Below are 23187 nucleotides of genomic sequence, written 5' to 3'. Positions count from 1 at the left end.
AATTTGTTGCCTCAGGCATCTGTTACCTAGCTACTTCTAGGCATCCATAGAGATCATTTCAGGATGGGTCCTAAGAAATCCACTTTTATTTTGGAGGAAATAGGATATGAAGGTACCTTATTTTATGCTGACAGAGGAGTTGTTCTTTGGTAATTGAACTGGCTGATCTTGCCTATGACCTTTTTTTTCCCCCAGAAGGTGTCTATCGTGTTTTCCTTCAGTTATTCTGGAATGGAATTTTTTATCAGCAGTATGATGCACATACATAGGTTTTTTTACACTTCGCATTCATGACCATCGTCCGCTCCAAGTCTTTTTGGGCTCAGAAACCAGTCTTCCTTACACCTAGCATCTTTGAAGGGCTTGACTTAATAATGATGTTCAGAACATCACTGCAACAGACTGGCAGCTTTTAAATTAGGTTCAAAGAAAAATTAGTGGAGTGCTGGCCCCCCCTTCCTGCAAAATACGCGACTGATTGGATCAGTTGCACAGATACAGGATCTTGGATGCTTTCCCTATTTTCCAGTCAGAAATCCCAGGAGAGTATTAAAAAAAAAATTGCAACAGAAATATTTTAAGCTAAATATTTATGCTAATAATTTATGCTAATAGCATAATTATATTTATGATGGTGCAGTTGATACACTTGAGGGAAGGGATGCCATCCAGAGGAACCTTGACAGGCTTGAGAAGTGGGCCCATGTGAACCGCATGAAGTTCAACAAGGCCAAGTGCAAGGTCCTACTCCTGGGTAATCACCAGTGTCAGCACAGACTGGGGGATGAAGGGATCGAGAGCAGCCCTGCAGAGGAGGACCTGGGGATATTGGTAGATGAAAAGCTAAACATGAGCCGACAATGCGCGCTCGCAGCCCAGAAAGCCAGCCATATCCTGGGCTGCATCACAAGAAGCATGGCCAGCAGGTCGAGGGAGCTGATTCTGCCCCTCTACTCAGCTCTCATTAGACCCCACCTGGAGTACTGCATCCAGCTGTGGGGTCCCCAGCACAAGAAAGACATGGACCTGTTCAAGCGGGTCCAGAGGAGGGCCACAAAAATGATCAGAGGGATGGAACACCTCTCCTATGAAGAAAGGCTGAGAGAGTTGGGGTTGTTCAGCGTGGAGAAGACAACGCTCTGGGGAGACCTCATTGCAGCCTTTCCACATGTAAAGGGGGCTTATAAGAAAGACGGAAAGAGACTTTTTACCAAGGCCTGTAGTGCCAGAACAGAGGGCAACAGATTTTAACTGAAAGAAGGTAGGTTTAGTTTGGACATAGGGAAGAAATTTTTTACAATGAGGGTGGTGAGACACTGGAACAGGTTTCCCACAGAAGTTGTGGATGCCCCATCATTCGAAGTGTTCAAGGTCAAGTTGGACATGGCTTTGAGCAACTTGATCTAGTAAAAGATGTCCCTGCCCAAGGCAGGGGGTTTGGACTAGAGGATCTTTGAAGGTCCCTTCCAAACCAAACCATTCTGTAATTCTGTGATTCTAAAAGTGGCTACTGAAACTTGTAGTAAAGTAGTGAACATCACAAGCTAATGCTATGGGTTTGGTTGTCTCAGCAGAGATCAAGCCACAGCTCATACTGCTGTGGGAGACCTGAGTTCCATTCACAGCTCTGGATGTGGGTGTCACACATGGTTATACCCGGCACTCACAGTCTTCAGAAAGGGCAGCACACTCAGGAGCATACTGCTCTGAAACAAAACTCACAGATTGCTTCCCTGATATATCCCCCTTCTAATTTTTCATATGGTATAGTTACAAGAACTTCTTTTTAACCAGTAGCAGCTTCTTCTGACTTACCAATTAGTACAGCAAGGTGGATATAACATAAATAAACAGGAGGATGCTAAACCTCTCTGTGCTTGTCTGTATGTGCTGCTCTCTCTGCACAGTGGGGGAAAGCAGAATCCCATGCTACCCTTCCCTTGTGCTGAACTAAATTAGATGGGAAGAAAAGTTCTTACTCTCCTTTTATACTCTTGCTCTACTTTGCCTTGCAAGTTTCTGCCATCCTGCATCATCTTCTGCCAATCAGTTTCTCCCACTCACTAATAAAGACAAGAATGAGAGTGATGACTGCTCTCATAAAATAGTTTGAGAGCAACAGAAAAAGTCCCTCACTTTCTTCTTCCTCTAGAAGTACTTTGGAGTAACTCTGCAACTCCATGAATTACAATGATCCAGAATTTCATTAGTACAAGCAGCAAGAGGATCAGGTGTAAAAGGCACTGGATGGCTTAAAAATAATGCCTTTCCATAATATGAGTTCTGCCTGAGATATTGCCTAAAAGTGCTTGACATTGTAGCTGCCAAAACCCCAGAGTTATACGATACTTTAAATAGTAGTAAAAATGTAAGAGCCTTTAAAATGGGGTCCTCCCTTGCCGTACATGCCAAAGTGATCATTCCTTTTTGCTCCCCGCAGGGGTCGTGGGGGTGCGATTCCTCCACCTCCGCCTGGACGAGGTGCCCAAACACCCAGAGGAGCGCCGGTGACCCGTGGAGCCCTCCCTGTCCCACCAGTGGCAAGGGGTGTGCCCACCCCTCGAGCAAGGGGTGCCCCAGCTGTCCCAGGCTACAGACCACCCCCGCCACCTGCACACGAGGCCTATGAAGAATATGTAAGTAACAGCGTGCATTCATAACAGATGTAAGCCAAACTCTGTGGTGAACATCAAGTACCTCTGAGTTGGAAGACTTCAGGCCAATAATTCCTCTGTCTCTACTCCTTACCCCCTGCTGGTGAATTACAGTCTGGGTGATGCAATATGTCTGCAGACCTGTGTTTTGGGTGATGTGGGTTCGTAGAATTGTTCACAGCTTAGTTTTGGATATGAGAAGGTTGTGTTCAGTAGCTCTCAGGGTGTCACGAAAGAGCAATATGGATATTCTAAAGATTATATTATAACTAAAAGTTACTTGTTACTGTAAGCAAGTTCTTAGAAATAACAGATTATATCCTTTGTGAGAAAACGGGGAGGGGGGTGTTCTTCTGAATCCTTTTTATTACACATAAGTATATATATATGTATATTTGTATTCAACATTGTGTTACAGATACACAACAAATAGAAAGTCAGGTAATTTTGATGAAAGCTGATACAAAGATGCATATTTAGCAAGGAATAGTACTGACTGTCACCTTTTCTTATGAGGTGTTAAAAATAATTGTGCTGTAAACATCAAAGCTTTCAAGTCATCCTCATTAATGTTCCCTCCTGGAACTATCACCATAACAACAGATATCCAACGAGGGGAGAAAGTATCATCAAATGTGATGTCTGACTTTTTCCAGCTGTGGCAAATCCAAGGGTAAGATGAACATCCCATCCATTCAGTAATCCTGTCACTAGGGGAACTGTTGAGAAGATACACTATAATTGAGAAGATGCAGCTTTATTCAATTAATGGTCTTCCTAGAACAGAAGAAAGGAAATTGAAACAGAAATTAATTTTTGTTGGTAAAGCTTTACTCAACCATCTGTATTTGTAGAGTAGAGATTAGATCATGGCTACTTCAAATCAGGGATGCATGTTCTGTTAATGCCAAGAGTCACAACTGAACAACGGCTGCAAAAATGGAGGGGAAGAAAGTCACTCTCTGTTATTATTTACCTCACGCAGTTTCCATCTTTAAATGAGATAAAAGCCCTGTTAAAAAAGGAATTTAAAAATTATACCCTTCCTTGATAGATAGTATATTATCTGTTAGTATCAAAATGTATGAGTCCTTCCTTTCTGTGCAGAACTGCGTCTTTTCCTAATCCATGAGTGACAAATTTCAAAACAGAATCCTTGTAATGTAAGATTAAGATTATAAATTAAGTAAATCTTTTCTTTTTTTTCTTTTTCATCTACAGTACTGGTAGATGTCCTAGGGTATTAAACAGTTTTTAGGGAACATTTCTTATGCTTTTTCTGGATGGTAAATATATGGAAAGTAGGAGGAGAAGTTGAGGCAGCTGGATTATCAAGGTTAGGAAAGCATTCAGCTGGTTCCACATTGTTTTGAAATGCTTACACTATCAGGAGCACAAAATATACACACAACTAAAGGAGTAATTTTAGTTTGTAATGGATTACACCAATAAAAACAAACAAATGTGTTTGTGTTTCTATTTTGCCTACTTAGATAGTAGCAAGAAACATATTGCCTTATAGGACAAATTCAGATGTTCTGGAGATCCTTCCATCTCCTATGTCCTTTCAACATCTGTATTCCACAGCTGGGAATATATGGGCTTCCCCTGACTTGCTGTCATACACCAGTTTGCAATGAAGATCTCTTGCCATTTTGCAAAGACTTGTAAGTGCAATCTAAATCATCTTGGTATCTTATGGACTGAGATAATAATTAAAACTCTGTTGGTGTGCAGGTAGAAGGAAAAGTTCACCGTCATCTATCTATATATGAATTTGTAAATGATATTTTAGGGGAAAATATTTTTAATTTTGCAGGAAATAATCAACACAGGTTTTCTTTCCAAATAAACCACTACATCACATATCTGACTGGATACTAAAAGCAAGTGGATCTATTTGTTGACCAGCAACAAATGTCATGTGTAATTGTTTTTCTTTCACACTGAATCCTAGAGATGAAAAAGTAATTTATAATGAATAATTTATCCAATTTACTTTGTCTCATTTTCTGCTTGTAGGCAACCCACAAGCATATTACAATTTCTTTATGTGTTTATGTTTTTCATTTTTGGCTGCAATATTTCACTCCAATTTTTGCCTACTATATGCAAGCACCATTGGTTTGATTAGTTGTGCACACGAATGCAATGTCATTGATTGTGAGTATCCATATTTTTGATTTTTCTTTGCTCTAACAGAATATAGTCATTTGAATGCTGAGCTGCAAGTGAACTCAGGAAATAGAATAGAATGGCTGCAGCAGATTTTCTTTAAATGTTTAAACAGCATTTCCTGAAAAAAGTCTTTAGACATTTGCTCAGCACTACTAATCAGAGATTGTATTGACTGTTTGACCTTGAAACATCTAACTGTTCAAATCAGGTTGGCTAAGCATTTAAAAGTTTGGATCACTCCTTTGTAATTATTCAATATCTAAATATTTTGAGATTTCCTGATGGCCTTTTTGAGAGTCCATAAAAGAAATGTCTAAAGGTTTGTCAAGAAAAGTGAAGTCTTGTCACCTTGGTGAATATATTCACATTCAACATTTTGAATGTCAAGCCCAAACAAATAGAAAATCATTTGGAACAACTTTCAGAAAAGAAGAGGCCTACAGAGGGAAAGGGGAGTGACACGCCTCACACCTTTTTCTTTACTTGCTTTTGAAACAGATATATAGCTTTTATTGGGTGCAGCATAGAGAGAGGAACTTCAGAAGACTACCCACAGGAAGAGGCAGTACAGACATCAGAAGATATATGCAAAAGGAAAGAAATAGTTACTGCATGAACCTTCCTTTAAAAACAGCTCATTGTGTGTGAATTTGGATGGAGAGCTTAACTAACAGCTGCTGTGCAGCTTCTGGGATCAGAGAGGTGGTCCTGGGTTTGTAACCTGGTGAATAAGAATGCTGTTCAAAGTGACTAACCGTAGTTCAGTGTGACCAATCTGTACGTGCTCCTCTTCTGCTGAAGGAGAGGTCCACCAGAGTGCAGTTCAGAGCAGAAGCTTGACCTGGTCATTGTGAACTTTCTTCAGAAGAAGCTTTTTTCACAAAGCTGAACTTAGCCCTTTGTCATTACTCTCTGAGATAGATACAATTTTACACCTCTAATCTACAAAAACCGCCATACTGAAGATGTCCCTAGCTGCTGAAAAGGATTCAAAACTTCATTAAATAACATCCTTCTGGACCTCAGGTTCTGTTGTGGGTTTTTTTTACTGAAAACCACACAGTGTGGTTCCCCATTAAATGCATTATGGATCATACTCCTACTCCTTCCACAAATGCAGTACACAAATTAACTTGAATTATTGCTTAAATCTTCTTTCTGTGTGTAGCAATACATGCCACAACCATTTGGCAGCAATGACTCAGTCTGGAACTTTTCAGAAGCATTGATTTACCACTGAGCCGTGTTATTACTCCCAGGGTACTGAAGAGCCTGCAGTGGATGGTAGGGAGGATGGCAATGCCAGCAGGCTCCTCGGAACTAATGACAAGATGTCTGTTTGGGATTTATCAAATGAATTTTGTAAATTCAATTAATACTCTACATTGCATTGGGCAGAAATATTTTAAGTAGAGAGAATGTGTCCTGGTTTTGGCTGGGACAGAGTTAATTTTCTTCCTAGTAGCTGGTATAGTGCTGTGCTTTGGATTTAGGATGAGAATAATGTTGATAACACACTGATGTTTTAGTTGTTGCTAAGTAATGTTTACACTAGTCCAGGACTTTTCACCTTCCCATGCTCTGCCAGGTGCACAAGAAAGTGGGAGGGGGCACAGCCAAGATAGTTGATCCAAACTGGCCAAAGGGCTATTCCATACCATATGACGCCATGCTCAGTATATAAACTGGGGGGAGTTGGCCAGGGGGCAGTGATTGCCGCTCGGGGATGGGCTGGGCATCAGTCAGCGGGTGGTGAGCAATTGCATTGTGCATCACTTTTGTACATTCTATTATTATTATTATTATTGTTATTGTTATTTTTATTTTCTCTTCCTCTGCTGTCCTATTAAACTGCCTTTATCTCAACCCACGGGTTTTACTCCCCCCCCCCCCTCGATTCTCTCCCCCATCCCACCGTGGGGGGGGCAGGGAGGGTGAGCGAGCAGCTGTGTGGTGCTTTGTTGCTGACTGTGTTTAAACCACGACAGAATGGTACAGGAATTGCATTTTAATTGCCTCTTTTAAACTTACATCTTGCACAGTTGTGGTCTGAGGTATTAGTTTTGTCTGTTAGACAGCTGATGTCCCATCTACAAATCTTACAGTGTTTCTGTATCGGTGCACCAAGGTAGGAGATGGTAAATGAAAATGAGCTCAAATATTGTTTCAGTCCTGCATCATCACCTTTATTGACAAGGATAATGGCAAGATTGATTTTGTGCCATTTTTTCATTACAAAGGTTAAGATTTGTTTGGTTGGAAATGTACTTTTATCATCTACTTGAAAAATAGTAAGGCAAATTAACACTGGTATCGTCTTTACAGATTGAGGGGAGACTTCTGGAGTCTTTTCTCAACAAGAATAAGCAACTTTGAAGGCTAAGGTCTTGTTGGCAACTTATGAAACAGGCAATAGACGTGACTGAGTTTCATGATTTATACAGAAGTGAAGAGTGAGAAGTGCTTGAGTAGATCTTCAGCTGGAAGGAACATCCTATTGAGGCAATAAAGCCAATGTTTAGCACAATATATTTTAATCTGAGCATCCAGACTTTTTCACTCAAGATTAAAGCTAAATATTTGAATGGTGCTTAACCCAAATATAAACCAAAAATACCATTGCTTTCTGAGTCTGTTTTGGAAGGCATTGACTCTGGAGCTGTATTTTTGCCTTCTGAATCAAAAGCTAGTAATGAGCTGTGTAGTGATATTTTTCTTTAAATTTTTTAAGAGCTGTGGTGAGCCTTGCTAAGAGGTCTAATGCAAGTCTAGAAGTGACTTAGCACTTGTTCCCTTACCCCAGATGCAAAGAATTACCAAAACAGGATAAATTTGGGACTATAATACACATTGCTTTTATATTTTACATGTGCTTGCATTTTTCCTCCTGGATAAGAAAGGAGACATTTTACTCCTGGATAAGAAAGGGGACTTTTGCACAGAAAGCCACTCAGCTTAATATGAATACTTAGATGAGCTTCTTGTATTTACAAAGAAATATATAATTTGTTTGCAAGAAATAGGCCAGTCTGTTGAGAAGCTGGTACAGCTCCTAGATCTAGGACAGCCATATTAAAGAGCAATTTTAAATGCAAATATTCTCCCTCGCCTCTCATTTCACTGATCAAACCAGCCAAACGCAGCTTCTTGTTATCTTCTGGAGTAAGTGAAGAGCAATGCTTTTAGAAAGTCACTGGAAAAGAACCACACAATAAGATAGATTGTGCCTTTAATGTCATGCTGTTCTTCCTCTCATTGCAAGCTATTTAAAATGAAAGCAAATGCCACATTCAACTGTTTATTCTAAGCTCAATTGGTATTTACATTTTTCAATAGTTTTCAAACAAACTGAAACAACTATGCTCATGTTTATTCAGTGCCAACCTAGACAATGGAAAGACTGACAATAAGAGGCATTTTGTCACACTTTAACATTTTAAAAAGAATAATCAACATTTACATGTGGCTGCGATTCCCAAAATTGTGGTTGCGGAGGCTTTGTTTAATGTTTTAAATTGGAACTCGTAGGGCTTTTAAATCCATTCTATCTGCCACTTCTGAATGTAGATGGAAACTGTGTATAAAGACTTGCACTTCCTCTTCATGGCATGTTTGCACCTGTGTTAGTGCTTTAATGAATATGTTAAAGTGAGCAATTGGTATTTGATTCTGCTACTTTTGAAGTCCATTCCTATAATCCCAGTAGGACATTCTCAGTGAGAGTGAAGCCCAGACAACTAAGAAGACTTGTTCCAAACCTTAAAATAGTGAAATATATTGGATATAATGATAGTCAAAGGGGGATATTTTCATTTTTTTTCTAAATTGGTATTTCCAAGTTTTAAGATGTAGCACTTATTTATTTCTGTGCCTCTTTTGGATGAAAAAAAAATCAATGAAGAATGTACTGAGACTAAAGAGCATTTGAATAAAGCTGGAATTATAGACATGGGAATCTGCATGGATGAACAACATATTGATCAAATATGATTGATTACCTATTTACGCCCAAGGCACTTAGAAAAAGAGCTGAGCTATATTCAACTTACATCTGCTGTGACCTGAAAAATCAAATTTTATTTTTACTATAATAACAATAAGCAGGATAATGCTTATATTATATGAAAGACCCTATCGAGCTTTAGAAGAATACTGTGAATGATGGTCTCACAAAGGTAGAGTGGATTTTTCTGTAAGTTATTCAAACTTCGGAGAATTTGGTCCGTCGATAGTATAAATATATTTATTGTGAAAAAAAAGCTAAAATAACACAGCAACATAAATACAGAATCAAAGTAGTGGCAACTTTTTTGTGTTTTTCTAAGAGCAAAAACCACAGTCAGCATTAAACCTTCAGTGTCTGGGAACCTGCAGTTCTAGAGTATTTTGCTTACCTGTGCAAACTGTAGTTTGGATCTTTTTCTTATAGGTGATACCCTGAATAAATAAGGCTTGCCTCATGAAACCAAAGGAACTGTCCTGAGAGCAATGCATCAATAAATGTGAATACTGCTTTCAGACTCATCACTGCTATGAATTTCTCACAAATTGACAATGTGCTCTAAAGCAGACTTTATTATATCGTTTTCTTGATTTGTTTTGATTTGATTGTAATAATCATAGTTATACAATAGACAAAACTTTACTTGTAAAATACATAAAACTCTGACATCTACTTATAAATGCTGCAGAAAGATTTTGTGGAGGATAAGCTCTTCTGTTGTCCTCTTCATGCTCTCCTTACTTGACAAAAATAATTCTCTCCTTGACATTAGTTATCAAGTTTTCAGTTCAAAATTTTTTCCTATGCTAGGCAGAGTATAAAAGAAAATGCTGATGCAGCTGTACATGTTTTAGTATTATACATGATGTTAATACAACTACAACCTAATAAATATTTATATTTGTTATATAGAGATCTAAGTGAAGGGCATCTCTCAACTGATCGTCCAGCCTTCATATGGTCCTTAAATATTCATAGTGTATGCAGTTATATTCATAAGATCCTACATAAAAAATATGTGGAGTATTCTCCATAGAGACAGAATTTGTCTGCATCATGCAATGCACCATTTCATCATTAAACAGTGTGATTGTTCAGGAGCCTGTTACCAAAAATACTTGCATCTGTCACTTGCATCTGTCACAACTTGTCACTTGGCTATTTATCTGATGGAGAACAGTCTTGGTTGGTACAAAATAACTCTATAGGCATTTGCTGACTAAACATTATCATGTGACTGCAACTCCGCCCATGTTATCCTTTTTATGACAGGTTGCAAAGGTGAGTTATAAACTTTTTTTTTTTTAATAAACTCATACAAACTTAGAGAATTGCTGTTAAAGACTTGGGACAAGTCCAATTTAATTAGAGTTGTGAGAGTTTGGTTACATGTGAATTCAGCTCAGATGGAAGGCTTGGGTTTTCTCTTTCACTTCTCAAAGTTTCTTATCCAGATTTAGTCCACCGAGGTACTAAAAAGTTAAATAATTTTGGACTGCGAGGTTCATTATGACTGGTGAGTTCCCGGAAAGCCAGACACATACAAACTCAGTGGTAATGAGAAAAGCTCAGTTCAGGCTGCTGTTTCTTGCAGGCTGGTAGGCACAGAGACTTCAGCTGTGCCAGGCAATTACAGAAACCTTGAGCTCTGGGTCAGGAAAGGCTCAGGGTGATAAGATGCCATGGCACTTAGCATTATCACACCAGCCTTGCCTCCAGCATACCAGCCTTACTCATGTGTTTTTCAGTCTAGCCTTTTGGTAAACTCAGATTAGTGACTTTTTATTATAGTAGATAAATAGAGTGCTCTTGTCAATAGATTATCAATAGATTATTATTAGATCAATTAGATTAATAGATCAATAGATTATATCAATAGATTTTGTATACAGCTAACAGAGTAGTTCTGGTTTGTGTATTATCTTTGTTTATTAGGAATTTTCACTGTAGCTAAAGCATGAGCTTTATTAATATAATAAAAAGCACAGTTTAGGAACAGTTTTATATTAATCAAAAACTTTAATGGATTGTTCCAAAATAGTATTTTAGTTTTACTGGAATTTTAAGGGCATGTATTTAAAAAATACTTCCTGTTGCAGGAAGCTTTCATCAGAGTTCATCTATGTTCTTCTCTTCGGTGCATTTGTGACATTGTGATCTTGCAAAAAATACTTCTGCATGAAACTGCAGAGATACGTATTTAGCAACTGCACTTAAAATCAAAGACAAACATTACAGAGCGCAGTTCTGTTTCATTCTCTGGCTGATGGGCCTTTTAGCCAGTTGCCTCTATACACATACTTAATGCTTACTCAGGATAATTGAAAAAGAGGGTTTGTATTTGGTATAATAAAAGGCCTGAAAAGTAGTCTTACATGCCTATAATCTTTTTTCCCTCATTATGTTCAGTGCATTTGCAACTCTGAATTTCAGCTATACATAGGAAGAAAAAGGTTTGTGCTAGATTAATTATCTCATGTATTTGGTTGCAGAAGCACCCGTCCAGCAATATGCCTGTTCTTTCTGGATATTTAAGGGAGGCTCAATTACGTATGTGAGCCTAGATTTTCATACACACAGAAAAGCATATATATACCCTGGGTATATATTGTTGTAGACCAAGCTGGCTCAAGCTGTGCCTTGAATGCAGGCCATCTGCAGACACACAGCAGCAATTGCTTCCCCAGAGGCAGCATGTGAATGTCCCATTATCTACTGCTTTTGGAAGGCGGAGGGTTTATGACTCTCCAGCTGCCTTAGCATTTCCAGTAATTCTTTGCTTGGGTATGGAGATACATGCTTACATTCTGATATGGATATCCGTATATGTTATCTATAGCTACAGCACAGAAAAATGGTCCATTTCTTCCAGCACATCGGTTTAGAAGGACTTTATACTGTGCAGAGCTCCTCTGCAGCCAGCAATGTGCATGAGTAACTGTGTCAGGAATCAGTCTGAAGGATCAAAGAAATAAAATTTACAGTGTATATTTTATTTTTTAATAATACAGTTTTGGAAAGAAATGTAAATATAGAAAATAAATACAGAAAGGAAAAAGATACTAGCAAATATTTAAAAGAATAGTTTTACTTGCATAATTAGATGGACTGGATGAAGTACACTTTTTTTTTTCCATCTTTAACTTCTTTAGCAATGGTGGTATTAAAGTGACCGAGAAATTCATATTAATACCTCTTTGTCAGATGAATAGGTCAATGTTGTTCTCAGATATGCTCATTTTTAAAACAATGAGATCACTTATATTTTATCAAAGGTGCAGATTTAGTGTACCTCTTTAAACTGTAGCCAAAATGTTGAGAAAATTGATCTTGTTATGAAACACAGTACCTTGAGTTTGACCTATAGGGCTCTTAGAGAGCGTAGCAATCACTAGAAGAGGGAGATGCAGTGTAATGGCTCCGGGAAAATAAAGTAGAAGACTAGAGATGAAAAATGTTCTTTTTCCATACAGACCTGTTTTTTTCCTGATGAAATTATGGTTGCCTGCATTTTAATAGCTTCTACAGTCGTTATAAGCCCTGTTACTCATAGACAGATAATAGCTCTCTGACTACCTGCTGTTGTTTTGTAGCTCTTGGTATGGTATAAAAATCTGTGGAGTGCAACATCTGAAATCATGAAGAGTGCAATGTTTGTTAAGTGAAATTAGAAAAGTAAATACTTCTTATATATTAGTATCATAAGAATACATTAGTATCCCAAGGACACTCTTACAAACAGACCCTCGTACTACCCTATGCAATACAGTAAAACCACATTTAAATATTTCTCAAAATCAGTATATCTGCCCAAATGGAGTACATAACATTACATATCAGTTCCTAACAAGGTGCTTTAGCTGTAGCCTTGGTGTTCATGCTGTCCTCCAACTCTCCTGGGCCAATTAGTGAGTTTCTGTAATGAAAATATTAATAATCCTTTAGATAACATACTACCACCAATTCTTTTGATCACCCAATGTCTGTCAGATGCAAACTATTTAAGTCTGAATGAGGACACAGCAACTTTAAAGTTAGAAACTCCATATTGTGTTATCTTTTATTTGGACTTTCCAGTCCCTGATTGTTGTCTCTTACTGTACACCTTTGCAACTTCAGACATCCAAATTTTTAGAAAGCAGAAGTTAAAAAAAAACCAACCAGATATCCCAAAAGTGAGTCTTATTTTGGGGCAATATATAAATTCATGTACTGTACTGAAGTATTTTAATATTTTAGTTTCTCTTTTCTGGTATTAAAATCACACAGCTTTTCCCAGTTTCCTTTCTTAGGTATTTTTCAAAAACTTCCCTAAATAAGTTGTTAACACTATTTATTAATCTTTCTGAGGACTAAACTGTAAAACGAGCAAGTATACGTTTGAACTATACACATTTGGGTATTTTAAAAATAAGATTGTCAAAAACAATCTATTGCTGAACCAGTTTACTCACGGCTGGATTTCTACAACCACATGTAGCCCATGCACTTGTCTTTATCAAGACTTTGCATGCATGTGCCAGTCCTCACACATGCTGCAGCTGGGAGTTTTCTGAAATAACATGCATTTAAAATAAAATATATTGAAATTCAAACTGTATTTCTTGCTCTTTTACCAACCAGGTATCATCAATCATTTTAGTTTTTGGACAAACACTGCCTGTACTATTTAACTGACATGAAGAGTTAAAATGTATGCTTGTTTCTTTTAAAACAAATCTTATTTTAAGAATGGATAATTCCATTTTTATTACCTGTTTGCATGTCATTGCGAAAAATGGCTTCAGGTTTGGTTTGGCTTGGTTTGCTTTTATTGTCAAAATTGCTCAGGTATGCTTTTAAACTGAAACAGAATTTTGGAAATTGAGATTTCCAAGTATTTTTGACAGAACTGCATCAGTTAACCAGATGGTATACAAATTTTACCTCTGCCTTGGGGAAAATTCCTAGAACAACAGACTTTAGTAAACTAGTAATAATTTTACTCCAGTCTGTTGCAATCTGGATATAAGTAAAATACTAAAATTGACAATCCTGATGAAAGAAAATGATTATAAACAAATAAAAGTAAGTCAAGGTTGTGTAAATCAGGCTGTAAGGGAGATGCAGAAGGGACCTGTGTTTTGTTGCAAGTTGAATTTCGCCAAATTTAAATGTGGACCCTGTAGATGGGAGAAAAAGAGAAAAAAAATAGAGAATCACAGAAATGCAGTTGTTGAATCCGAGTGCATCTATCAAATAAATTAGAAGCCACAATAGTTTGCTCATTTTTCACTTTCCTTGAACAGCCCTTTCACTTTCTTGCAAGGCCACCCGTCATGCAAACACCCTAAACAAATAAATCCAAAAAGTCATTTGGAGCTCTTCTAACTTATTTCTCTTGAGGTACCTATTATAAGTTGCCATTTTGGAAAAAGCAGCAGAGGTGTCTTGTATGTGCTAAACATAACATGGAGCAACAAGAGCAAAAAAAAAAAGTAACTTTCATCTTGTTATATTCCTTTCACTCATGTTTAATTTGTTTAAAAATCAAAAATCTAAAAATTTGTTTAAATTTTTTTTAAAAAAAATCTCTGATGCAAGTGATTTGTCTTGTATTTGCGTAGTCTTATTTTGTGTAGTAGTGGAGTATAATTACAAGTGAGGTTACTACATGAGTTTTAGCTGCAGTCAATAACTGTATGGCTGAATCAGTGGTTAATATGTGTACTCTTTCTATTTCCATGCACAGTGCAGTATAAAGGGGAGTGAGAGTGTTTTCCTCCTGCAGAATCTGTTGCAGCCCAGTGTTGTGATATCCACTTGGGTAGGGAGTGTCGAGAATGAAGCTTTACATCCCTAAAGGCAGAGGAAGAACTGAAAGTCCATGTCTCACATCTTGGATGAATCAAATGCTGGATAAAAAAAGAGTGAAATGACTACTTTTACTCTACTCTTCTAGATTTATTTTTAAAAGAAAGACTTGACCCCTTGCAGAATTTTTACAGAAAATGTGCACACCTCGCCACCACAGAGGTCTCAGTGCTGAAAGCAGGACTAGTCTTTCTGCAACCTGAACAATGGCACCTAAATCTTGGAGAGGATCAAGCTCTGTTTTCACCCTTTCCAAGAGGACAGCTAAAGGGTACTAAAGGGTACAGCAATGTAGGGTACCATTCTTAGGTACCTAAGTTTTCCTGTACATCATCCAAGAAAGTACCTCCATCTTGCATGTCATTAATTCCCGTATGGAATGTAAGATCCTAAATCACACAAGGTTTGCAAGCAAAGCAGTCTTCTAAGTCCTTAAATTACTTCTGAAAACAGGACTTAAATGCTAAATAACTCTTCTTTTTTTTTTTTTTTTTTGACATGCCATTCATTTTGTAGAAAACTTATGGGGGAAAAAGTTATTCTAGCTTTTAAAAAAAAATCCTACCTATCTGCTTTGATGAGTCTATCACCTTCCTAGGAGGAAAGCAGACTACAATGCGGCAAGGAGGCATTACTGTTTTGATAGTCCCTGACTGAATGAGGACATTCTTGAGGTGAAATTCAATTTTGAAAGAAAAGACTTTTGAAGGATCTGCTTTCTTTCCTCAGGACCTCAGTCAAGCTGTAGACAAAGTACAGTCATTTGTTGTTTGTGTTGGAGGAAGGGAATTGTTATGAAGAACTAAGCTTCCAGTCTGTTTGGAAAATACCAACTCATCCATACTTGATCTGAGTTTATATATTTGGGGATAATCAAACAGGTCACTGGATACAGTCTGAGAAACTGTTTAACATTTTGTAGAGCAGAACTAATTAATGAAAGCTGAAAGATGTTAAAATAAACTTCCCAGCCTCAGTAACATGAGGCTTTTCCTTCCCTAGTTGGGAGATGATTTTGTTGAATGTTTCCTTTAAAGCTGTGTATCTGTGTTACCACGGTAAGTATGAGTGTACGAATTTGTATGACGTTCAGTAGGTATGATATAAAACTAGAGCATTATTTTGAGGAGGAAATTACCTTTAGTTCTTATTCATGTATTTTCCATCCTCTCAAAATGATGCATACTGACATAATAATTTGTTTTGTAAAGAACACTTTTGCTCTGCTAAAAGTGCTGGTTAATTTTACACTGTAAGTTTTATTACTGGAGGTTGTCTTCTTGAACTGTCCTGAGATTTGCTGACCTTCTTAGAAAAACAAAATGAAAAATCCAAGGATATACCTTGTTTCTAAGTTCAAAGCATTATGAACCCAATGCTTATTTATTTCTTTAAGCCTGCTTGATGCAGCCTAGAATTTTATGACTGCTTTATCATTTCCTTATTAAGTAAAAAAATTTCTGAAAGTCCACATAAAAAATGCTGTAAAAAAGACCAGGTGTTACTGTAGCCTACTTCATCTGCTGAGAGGAAGATAATATAGAGGCAAAGAAAATGAACACCAAATTAACAAAACCAGCAGGATTCTCAGGATGCATACAGGTTTGCATATATGATCTATAAGTTGTCTAATCAACATGGTCCTCAAGACTGCATATTCAAAAAAAAACCAAACCCACAACAAACCAACAAATATATTGGGCTTTTGGAGATAAGAATAGTCAGCATTTTTGTGTTGGCAGGGTGTCATGCAAGTCTGTATTCCATCTCCTGAGCAGAGTTCAGAAGTACAAGCAATGTAATAAGTCAAAAATCCATGAATACATCATTGTAAATCCAGAGTGGCTCTTCTGAAGAATGAGATGGAGATCAAAGTGAGCACAGTTGTATTTCTAGGTAGAAAATTAGTTATTCCAAGGAAATTGCTGCTAAATGGGCTGAAGCAAGCTTTGGTCCCCTGAGATACTTCTGGTTGGGCCACCCAGCAAATCGCCAAAAAAGTTACATCATCTTATTCTTCTCAGCAATAGGCTTAAAAACTCTCCCATCTGGGAGCAGCAGTAACAATTTTCAGGCCTTATGCAATCAATAAGGAATTCATGTAAAGCAGGTGCATTTTTTCATGGATCGAGTTAAAAGGACAGTGAGCTGAAGCTCCCAAGTGTTGCTGTCCTTACTCCAGTAGGTAGCTAGAGATCAAGAGAAGGGGGAATCTGAAATGTGTGCAGTTATCTTTTACTCCGCATAGACTGGGGCTGCAATGGAAGCCATAAACTTCAAAGTAACATATCAGTATGTGCCAAGCAGGAAAGGTCTTCCCCCAGGACCGTGGTGCAACCTGCTCTTTCAACATGATTTCTGAATAGACCCAGTTAGCAGGAGCAGGGTATCTCTGTCAGACAAAGCAGAAAATGTAATAGATTGCCTAAATATTAATACAATCTATCTGTAATGGCTTGATTTATTTATTTATTTTAATTGATATAGTGCTTCCAGGATTTTAGATTGGCAGTTTAGATTTAAATACGCCTAAAGCAAATCACAAAAGACAAATTGACTCTTTGGATTAGAGTTGCTTGTCCTTTATAGTCCTTGGAGGGGTACAAGTACAGATAAATGCCCAACAAAAAGCCTTGTTTAAATTCTGGTAAGCAGCTGTCAAAGACATAGGAGCTATCCTTTACTAGTCCTGGAGAAAAAAACTCATTATGAGTAATCGTTCAACTAAGAGGCTTATTGAACACAACAGGAATGTAAAGTTTATTCCAAAGAGTGCTGGCCACTGTATGAGTTGCCTCTGTGATTTACAGCCGCAATACTGTGCCCTGCATGAATTTCATGACATAACAATCTGTCAGTTCTCAAAGCTATAAAGTCATCCCTTGGAGATAACTGAGTCAGCCTCACATTGATGGTCATTTCAGGACATGACTGTCATTTCTTTGCTTAATAATAAAATGGTGATGTGATTTAAAATGTCATGCTTTAGGTATAAGACTAACAATCCTATTAAACTATAATACAGATGATAGATATTGTAAGATACTGTAAGTACTAATCTAGTCCAAAGTAATGTATTGGAACCATTTCAAAGTGGATAGACAGGAACTGACAAGGGCCCATAAGCAGCTTGGAAAAGAAATGGGATGTCATAACCAGGTTATTTAGTGAGATGTTAAAAATATTCACAATCATTTGTACTCAGATACAGAGAACCGAAGAGTTCCAACCATCTTCAGCTGTGAAGTGCTGTGATTTTATTTATTTGTGTTTAGTTAAGATTCCAGAGTTGTTTAGATAGTGTACAAATACAAGACACAAACATGCATCGTTCTCCAGAGAGTTTCCATTGTGTGTAAGAATTTCCTGTAGTGGTGTGCCGGTCCTTGATGTCATCAGCATGGGGACTGAGTGCCTTAGAAGAACACATTAAACGAGGCTGCTTCTTTCAAATACAAGTCATTCTTTTCACTGAAGTCTACTTAAGGATGAACGTCATTTAAAACTAGTTGTATCTGATTGAGAACTTGTATATGTTTAGAGTAATTAGTAAGTCTTCTTTGCAGTTAGAGAGCAGAAGAGGAAGCTTTTGATGGCTTCATGTTGGAGGTCACTCCGTCATCTCTGTCTGGTCCCTCAGGAGTTTCTGTCTCAGGAATGGGGCAAGCTTCACCTTGTGATTTACAGCTGCAATACCAAACCCTGCATGAAAGTCATGACATAATTGTGTGCTGATGCTAGAAGCTGCAAAGCTTTAACTCCTTATAGAAAGTTCAGTTCTTCCTGATAATGGAAGTTTTCAGCCAGCCTCCAGTCGGTAGATCTTTGAGGTTTTTCAGTCCAGTCAGCATCTGGAGTATGAAAATCAACAGCTCTGAGGCTCTTTAAAGAGAGAAAGAGAGATATAATGTATGCAGAGGAATGAGGACTTAGATGTTACACGTGGTAGTAGTTAGATTTTGCTAAGAACTGATACCTTTATGCAGATATGCCACGTTATGGCATCATATACCAGTGTTCAGGCCTGTCGTCTCACCCTGTTTAGATTAATAGTGAATACGTAGCTGGGGGAGCTCAGAAACTATGTTCTCAACTAGACCTACTCAGAGTATACTGATATCTATGAACAGGATGTGTTAGACTATCAGATACACTTGTAATAGTCCTTAACAAAGCCACAAGAATTTCTTACAGAAGTGTAAATTCTACTGAACTTTTCATTTTGAGAAAGATGAGTTTTTAATAAAAGTTGTTATACAAGAAGTAGTCAGGAATGCAATGAAAATATACTCAGGTCTCTATTCACAAATTGTCTTAATATTGTCTAATCATTGAGGTTCTTCCTGCACACCTGCACCTTCTGTGAGTCATATACTCTGCACATTAATGTTATTAGCATAATGACTGACTTATAAAAATGTGTTTATATTAAGTGCACAGATTTTCTTTTTGGGGCAAATAACCACAATATGGATAATGAACAATTTGTATCTGTAATTAATTTTTAAAAAGGCAAAACAGAAACTGAAGGCTATACACTTGATATTTTTCATTGCAGGCTTACTGCTACCATACAACTTCTCCTTCACCGTAGATTTCTGACAACAAAAATACAAGGGTAGTCTTTGTTCCAGTCATCCCCTATAAATATTGCTGATTCATGCAACACACTACTATCTGGATGCTGATCCTCTTGATCTACTTGGGCTGTATTTATTCTTGCTACTGCTGACTTTACTAAAAAGCCATTTCATGTTGTGGGTGAGACAGAAAATTCAGTCATGCCCCAACCCTATGTTTTGTATTCTTTAGATTTTTGTTTCACTTCCTCTGCTCTCACCCAGAAGCTTTCTACTCCAATTTATAGATGGTGCCTCTTTTGGCTTATCTGGTTTTCGGTATCTTTGATCTAAGCTTTGAGAAGTGGAATATAACATACAGAAGTCTCTTCTGAATCCCTGACTTGTGTCTGCAAGTTGCAGTTTGTAGGCAGTATGTCATCACTGTCATAATGAATGTGGTATTAAAAAGCACATTCATCTTGCCAGAAGAGACTTTTTCAGCAAACTATGCAAGAGATTCTACAAATAGCTCTTGGTATCAAAGGAGCTTACAGTGAGAAGAAAAATAGCCCAAAAAAACAAATAGACCTTTCATATTCCATTCTTTTGATTACCTATCCAAACCCATAGAATTAACATTGTAGTTATCATGCATTGTTTATACAGTATAGTAGGCACTTTGCAAACATACATTAAAGCAAAGCTTGGGCCAAGACATGTACATTCTAACAAAGTGTGGACCGGTGGCTGGAGGTGGGAAGGGCCAGTGAAAGCTCACTGCTATTGATATGTATCAGGGTCCAGTCCTTAAGGAATTCATTTTGGAAGGATGGTTGATTGAAAAGTTGATACAAAAGAGCCAAGTAATTTCAAACATCTTGCAACAAGTAAATCCAATTTATGCACCTGACTTTTAGTCTTCAGTTTTTAAAAAGTCTCTTAGAAATTAGCTTTAAAAAAAAGTCTCTTCAAGGAATCTGTTTATCAAACACTGGGCCCAAAGTTGCTGTATTCCCGTATTTTAAATTGTGGGTTTGTTTTGAATTAAAGACAACTATCTCTATCCCCTGAACTTTCACAGATCTTAAATCTAAATTGAACAGAGGCTTTTTCTGGTTCTGAGTCTCAGATTATAGTCAAAATCATTAATAAGGAAAGCTAGCTGTAGCGAATTACTAACAATCCTAACTTTAACCTCTGAATATTCCTGTAGCATTGTCTCTTGCACTGAAATGAAGGAATTGATGTAGGTTAATGTCAACACCGAAGTTATTTCACAAACTGTTTTCCCCCAATCGCACCTCAGTTAGATGCAAAAACCCATCCTTTTCTGTATGAAATACACAAAGCTAAACTCATTAAGCAGCAGAAACCTAATAGAAAAGTTAGTCATCTTTAATCTGTACAATAGATGCATTTTCAGTGTACTTGACAGTCAGATCTGTAGCTAAAATTTATATAATAAAGTAGAAAACAAATGAAAGGAAGGGGACATTGAAAATATTGCTCAAAATATTAAAGAGAAGATTGAGAATTTGGGATTGGATCTTGGGGAGTGAAATCTTCAACAAAGAATAAGATTTAGAAATCAAAATTAGGATGTCACAGTCTTCAGTATTTGTCCTGGACTTCAGCCTCCTCATATTTCAGTCAATACCACAATAGCCTGCTCAATGAGTCATTACAAGGAAAACCGTACAAAAGAAGGTGGTTTGTTCATCAGTCATTTTGGTGTGTTTCTGTAATACTGGCAAAGAATAAAGGTCATTTATATGAGAAGCACTTTCTCCCAAAACACTTAGTATTCTGTACGGGCTTATTATGCAGTATTATCAAATCACATTAGATTGCATAAACTTTTCTGCGGTGTAATCAAACAGAAAAAAATTACAGATGCAGTGCATCAGATTAGTTTCACAAGAGCAGTATTTATATCTTGCAAGCAATGACATATGCTGAGAGCGATATTGTTTCCGGCTTGCGAGGCAGCACTGTTTTTTCCTGAGAATTATTCTGTTTCCTAAAACTGTAGCAAACAGATATTTCAAGAAGTGTACAGTTGCAATACTATCTCAGACTGTTTTTGCATCCATACAAATTATGCATTCACTGATAATTAAAGTGTTTTGAAAGAGAATCAGCAAGAATAAAATAAACCTCCAGACTGTACCATTTTCTAGCATCTGAAAGGAAAGTGCTAGAATACATCTTGAGTAGGCAGTGGACCAGCTTTTTTACTCTGGATTCGAATTGGTACAAGTGTACTGAATCAGATTTAGACAACATAAAGAACCTGAAGGAAAACTTGCAGCAAGAGGGGAAAAGACATATGAGGGAGCAATAAAAGTAAGACAAAGAAAGCAGACAATGAAAGCAAACAAAGGAAGCAAACTTGAATTTTCAGAGAAAATGTAAAGATGGTGTTGAAATAAAGAAATTAAGTCTAAGGAAAGACAGAAGTATCTGGAACAGTGGAATAACATGCCTCTGTGTGACAGAGAGAGATTAAAAGCCCAGCTGAGAGAATGAGAGCAAAGCAACAAACCCTGCTGTGCTTGTATTGAGGAACAAGGGTCGCTCATAAAGAGGAGAAAAGAGAACCAAAGTGATGGAGTGGAGAAGAGATTGGAGAGGAGGAGTGCATGGGAGAAGATGTTGTGAGTATAGAAAAATAAGAAACAATAGACACTGAAAGGATCTGAATTCTTTCAGTACCAAATGAAATTCAGTGGGCACCAAAGGACTTAGCATGTTGGAGAATCATGCCTGAAGAGGGGGCATTTTATTATTGTATCTGATCTTCCCTTTTCACTCTCCGTGGTTTCTGGTAGTGTCTTCTTGCCTTGTCAGTCTAGGCCAGGTCAGGACTGACCAACTACTCTTCTCCTATTGTCTGCAATGTCTGGCAGTTTCTGACATCGTTGTCCCATTAGTTTAATCTCAGGACAGGGCTAGCCATCTGCACATGTGTTATAAAACATATTTATATCTGAACAAGACCGGTCAGTTGTCCATAACAGATGAACAGCTAGCACAATCCCTCTGAATATGTATTTCTGAAATATATGAAGTTGAATGGTTCAATCAAGCTGATGCATTGCAGAACATCTCCTAACAGCCAATGCCTTGCAGGACCAGGTCTTATATGACTAAAACATTGAAGCCGTGATGTATTATGAGGTTGTACATCTTTCTCTTCATCTTTTTCACATCAGTAAAGACCTGCAAAATCCCAAATTGCATTTTTCTCTAAATTTAAAAATTAAACAAACAGACCTGCACACTATATATGATATACATTTCTAATGTTAGAAACACCATGAAATTCTTCCTCTGGAGACTTACATCTTTTGGGCTGAGGACAGTATTTTGTCCAGGATTATTAGCAAATAATTGTTCATTGGGCTTTGGAAATTTTGGATTATTTTCCTGGAATATTTTGTTAGGCCATTCTTTTTTCCAGTAGTCCCATGTCCCATCATATTTTAAAAATACGTCCTCTTATGAGATTATAATTTATGATGTTAACATGAGATGAGATGCTCACTTTCTAACTTGTCACCAGGCAACAGTTTAGACTACCCATTCACTTAAACCTATTTGGGTATGACTATTTTGAATAGCCAGATCTAGTTCTTTCTCAAAACATAGCAGTTTCATCAAAACTGAATTTCTCCTGGGCTCAAACTGTAGTACCATCTGTAACCACTATCTTACAAATTGTTGGGCCTGGCTAAAGAAAGGCTTATTAAAAAGAGCATCAGTCAAATACTTAAAACTGGCTTAATAATATAGGTTGACCTTCAGATATTTTTCTCTGGTACAAGAAAGTGCAATGGATGAATCTGCTTGCTTGCTTGTTGTTTTCAACTCTGTGAAGGTTGTTGGTGTTATTTGAAAAGTATTCATTGTTGCTTGTCACATAAATTGACCATAT

The 23187-nt window shown here is 37.4% G+C and overlaps 1 protein-coding gene across 2 annotated transcripts in view; it reads left to right on the top strand.

Moving 5' to 3' along the window:
• The window catches only part of KHDRBS2 (KH RNA binding domain containing, signal transduction associated 2), a 439124-nt gene that overhangs the window by 317904 nt on the left and 98033 nt on the right, over positions 1-23187 (top strand). Inside the window, exons 6-7 of one of the 2 annotated variants that reach the window (XM_072857818.1) lie at positions 2441-2636; positions 14618-14641. In XM_072857818.1, coding sequence (XP_072713919.1) covers positions 2441-2636; positions 14618-14641 — 220 coding nt within the window. The remainder of the gene's footprint in view (positions 1-2440; positions 2637-14617; positions 14642-23187) is intronic. The other variant, XM_072857819.1, reaches the window with a different exon arrangement.

Source organism: Ciconia boyciana, chromosome 3 (genome assembly GCF_034638445.1).
Source record: "Ciconia boyciana chromosome 3, ASM3463844v1, whole genome shotgun sequence".
Lineage (NCBI taxonomy): Eukaryota > Metazoa > Chordata > Aves > Ciconiiformes > Ciconiidae > Ciconia > Ciconia boyciana.
This window is presented reverse-complemented; position numbering and strand designations above follow the sequence as displayed.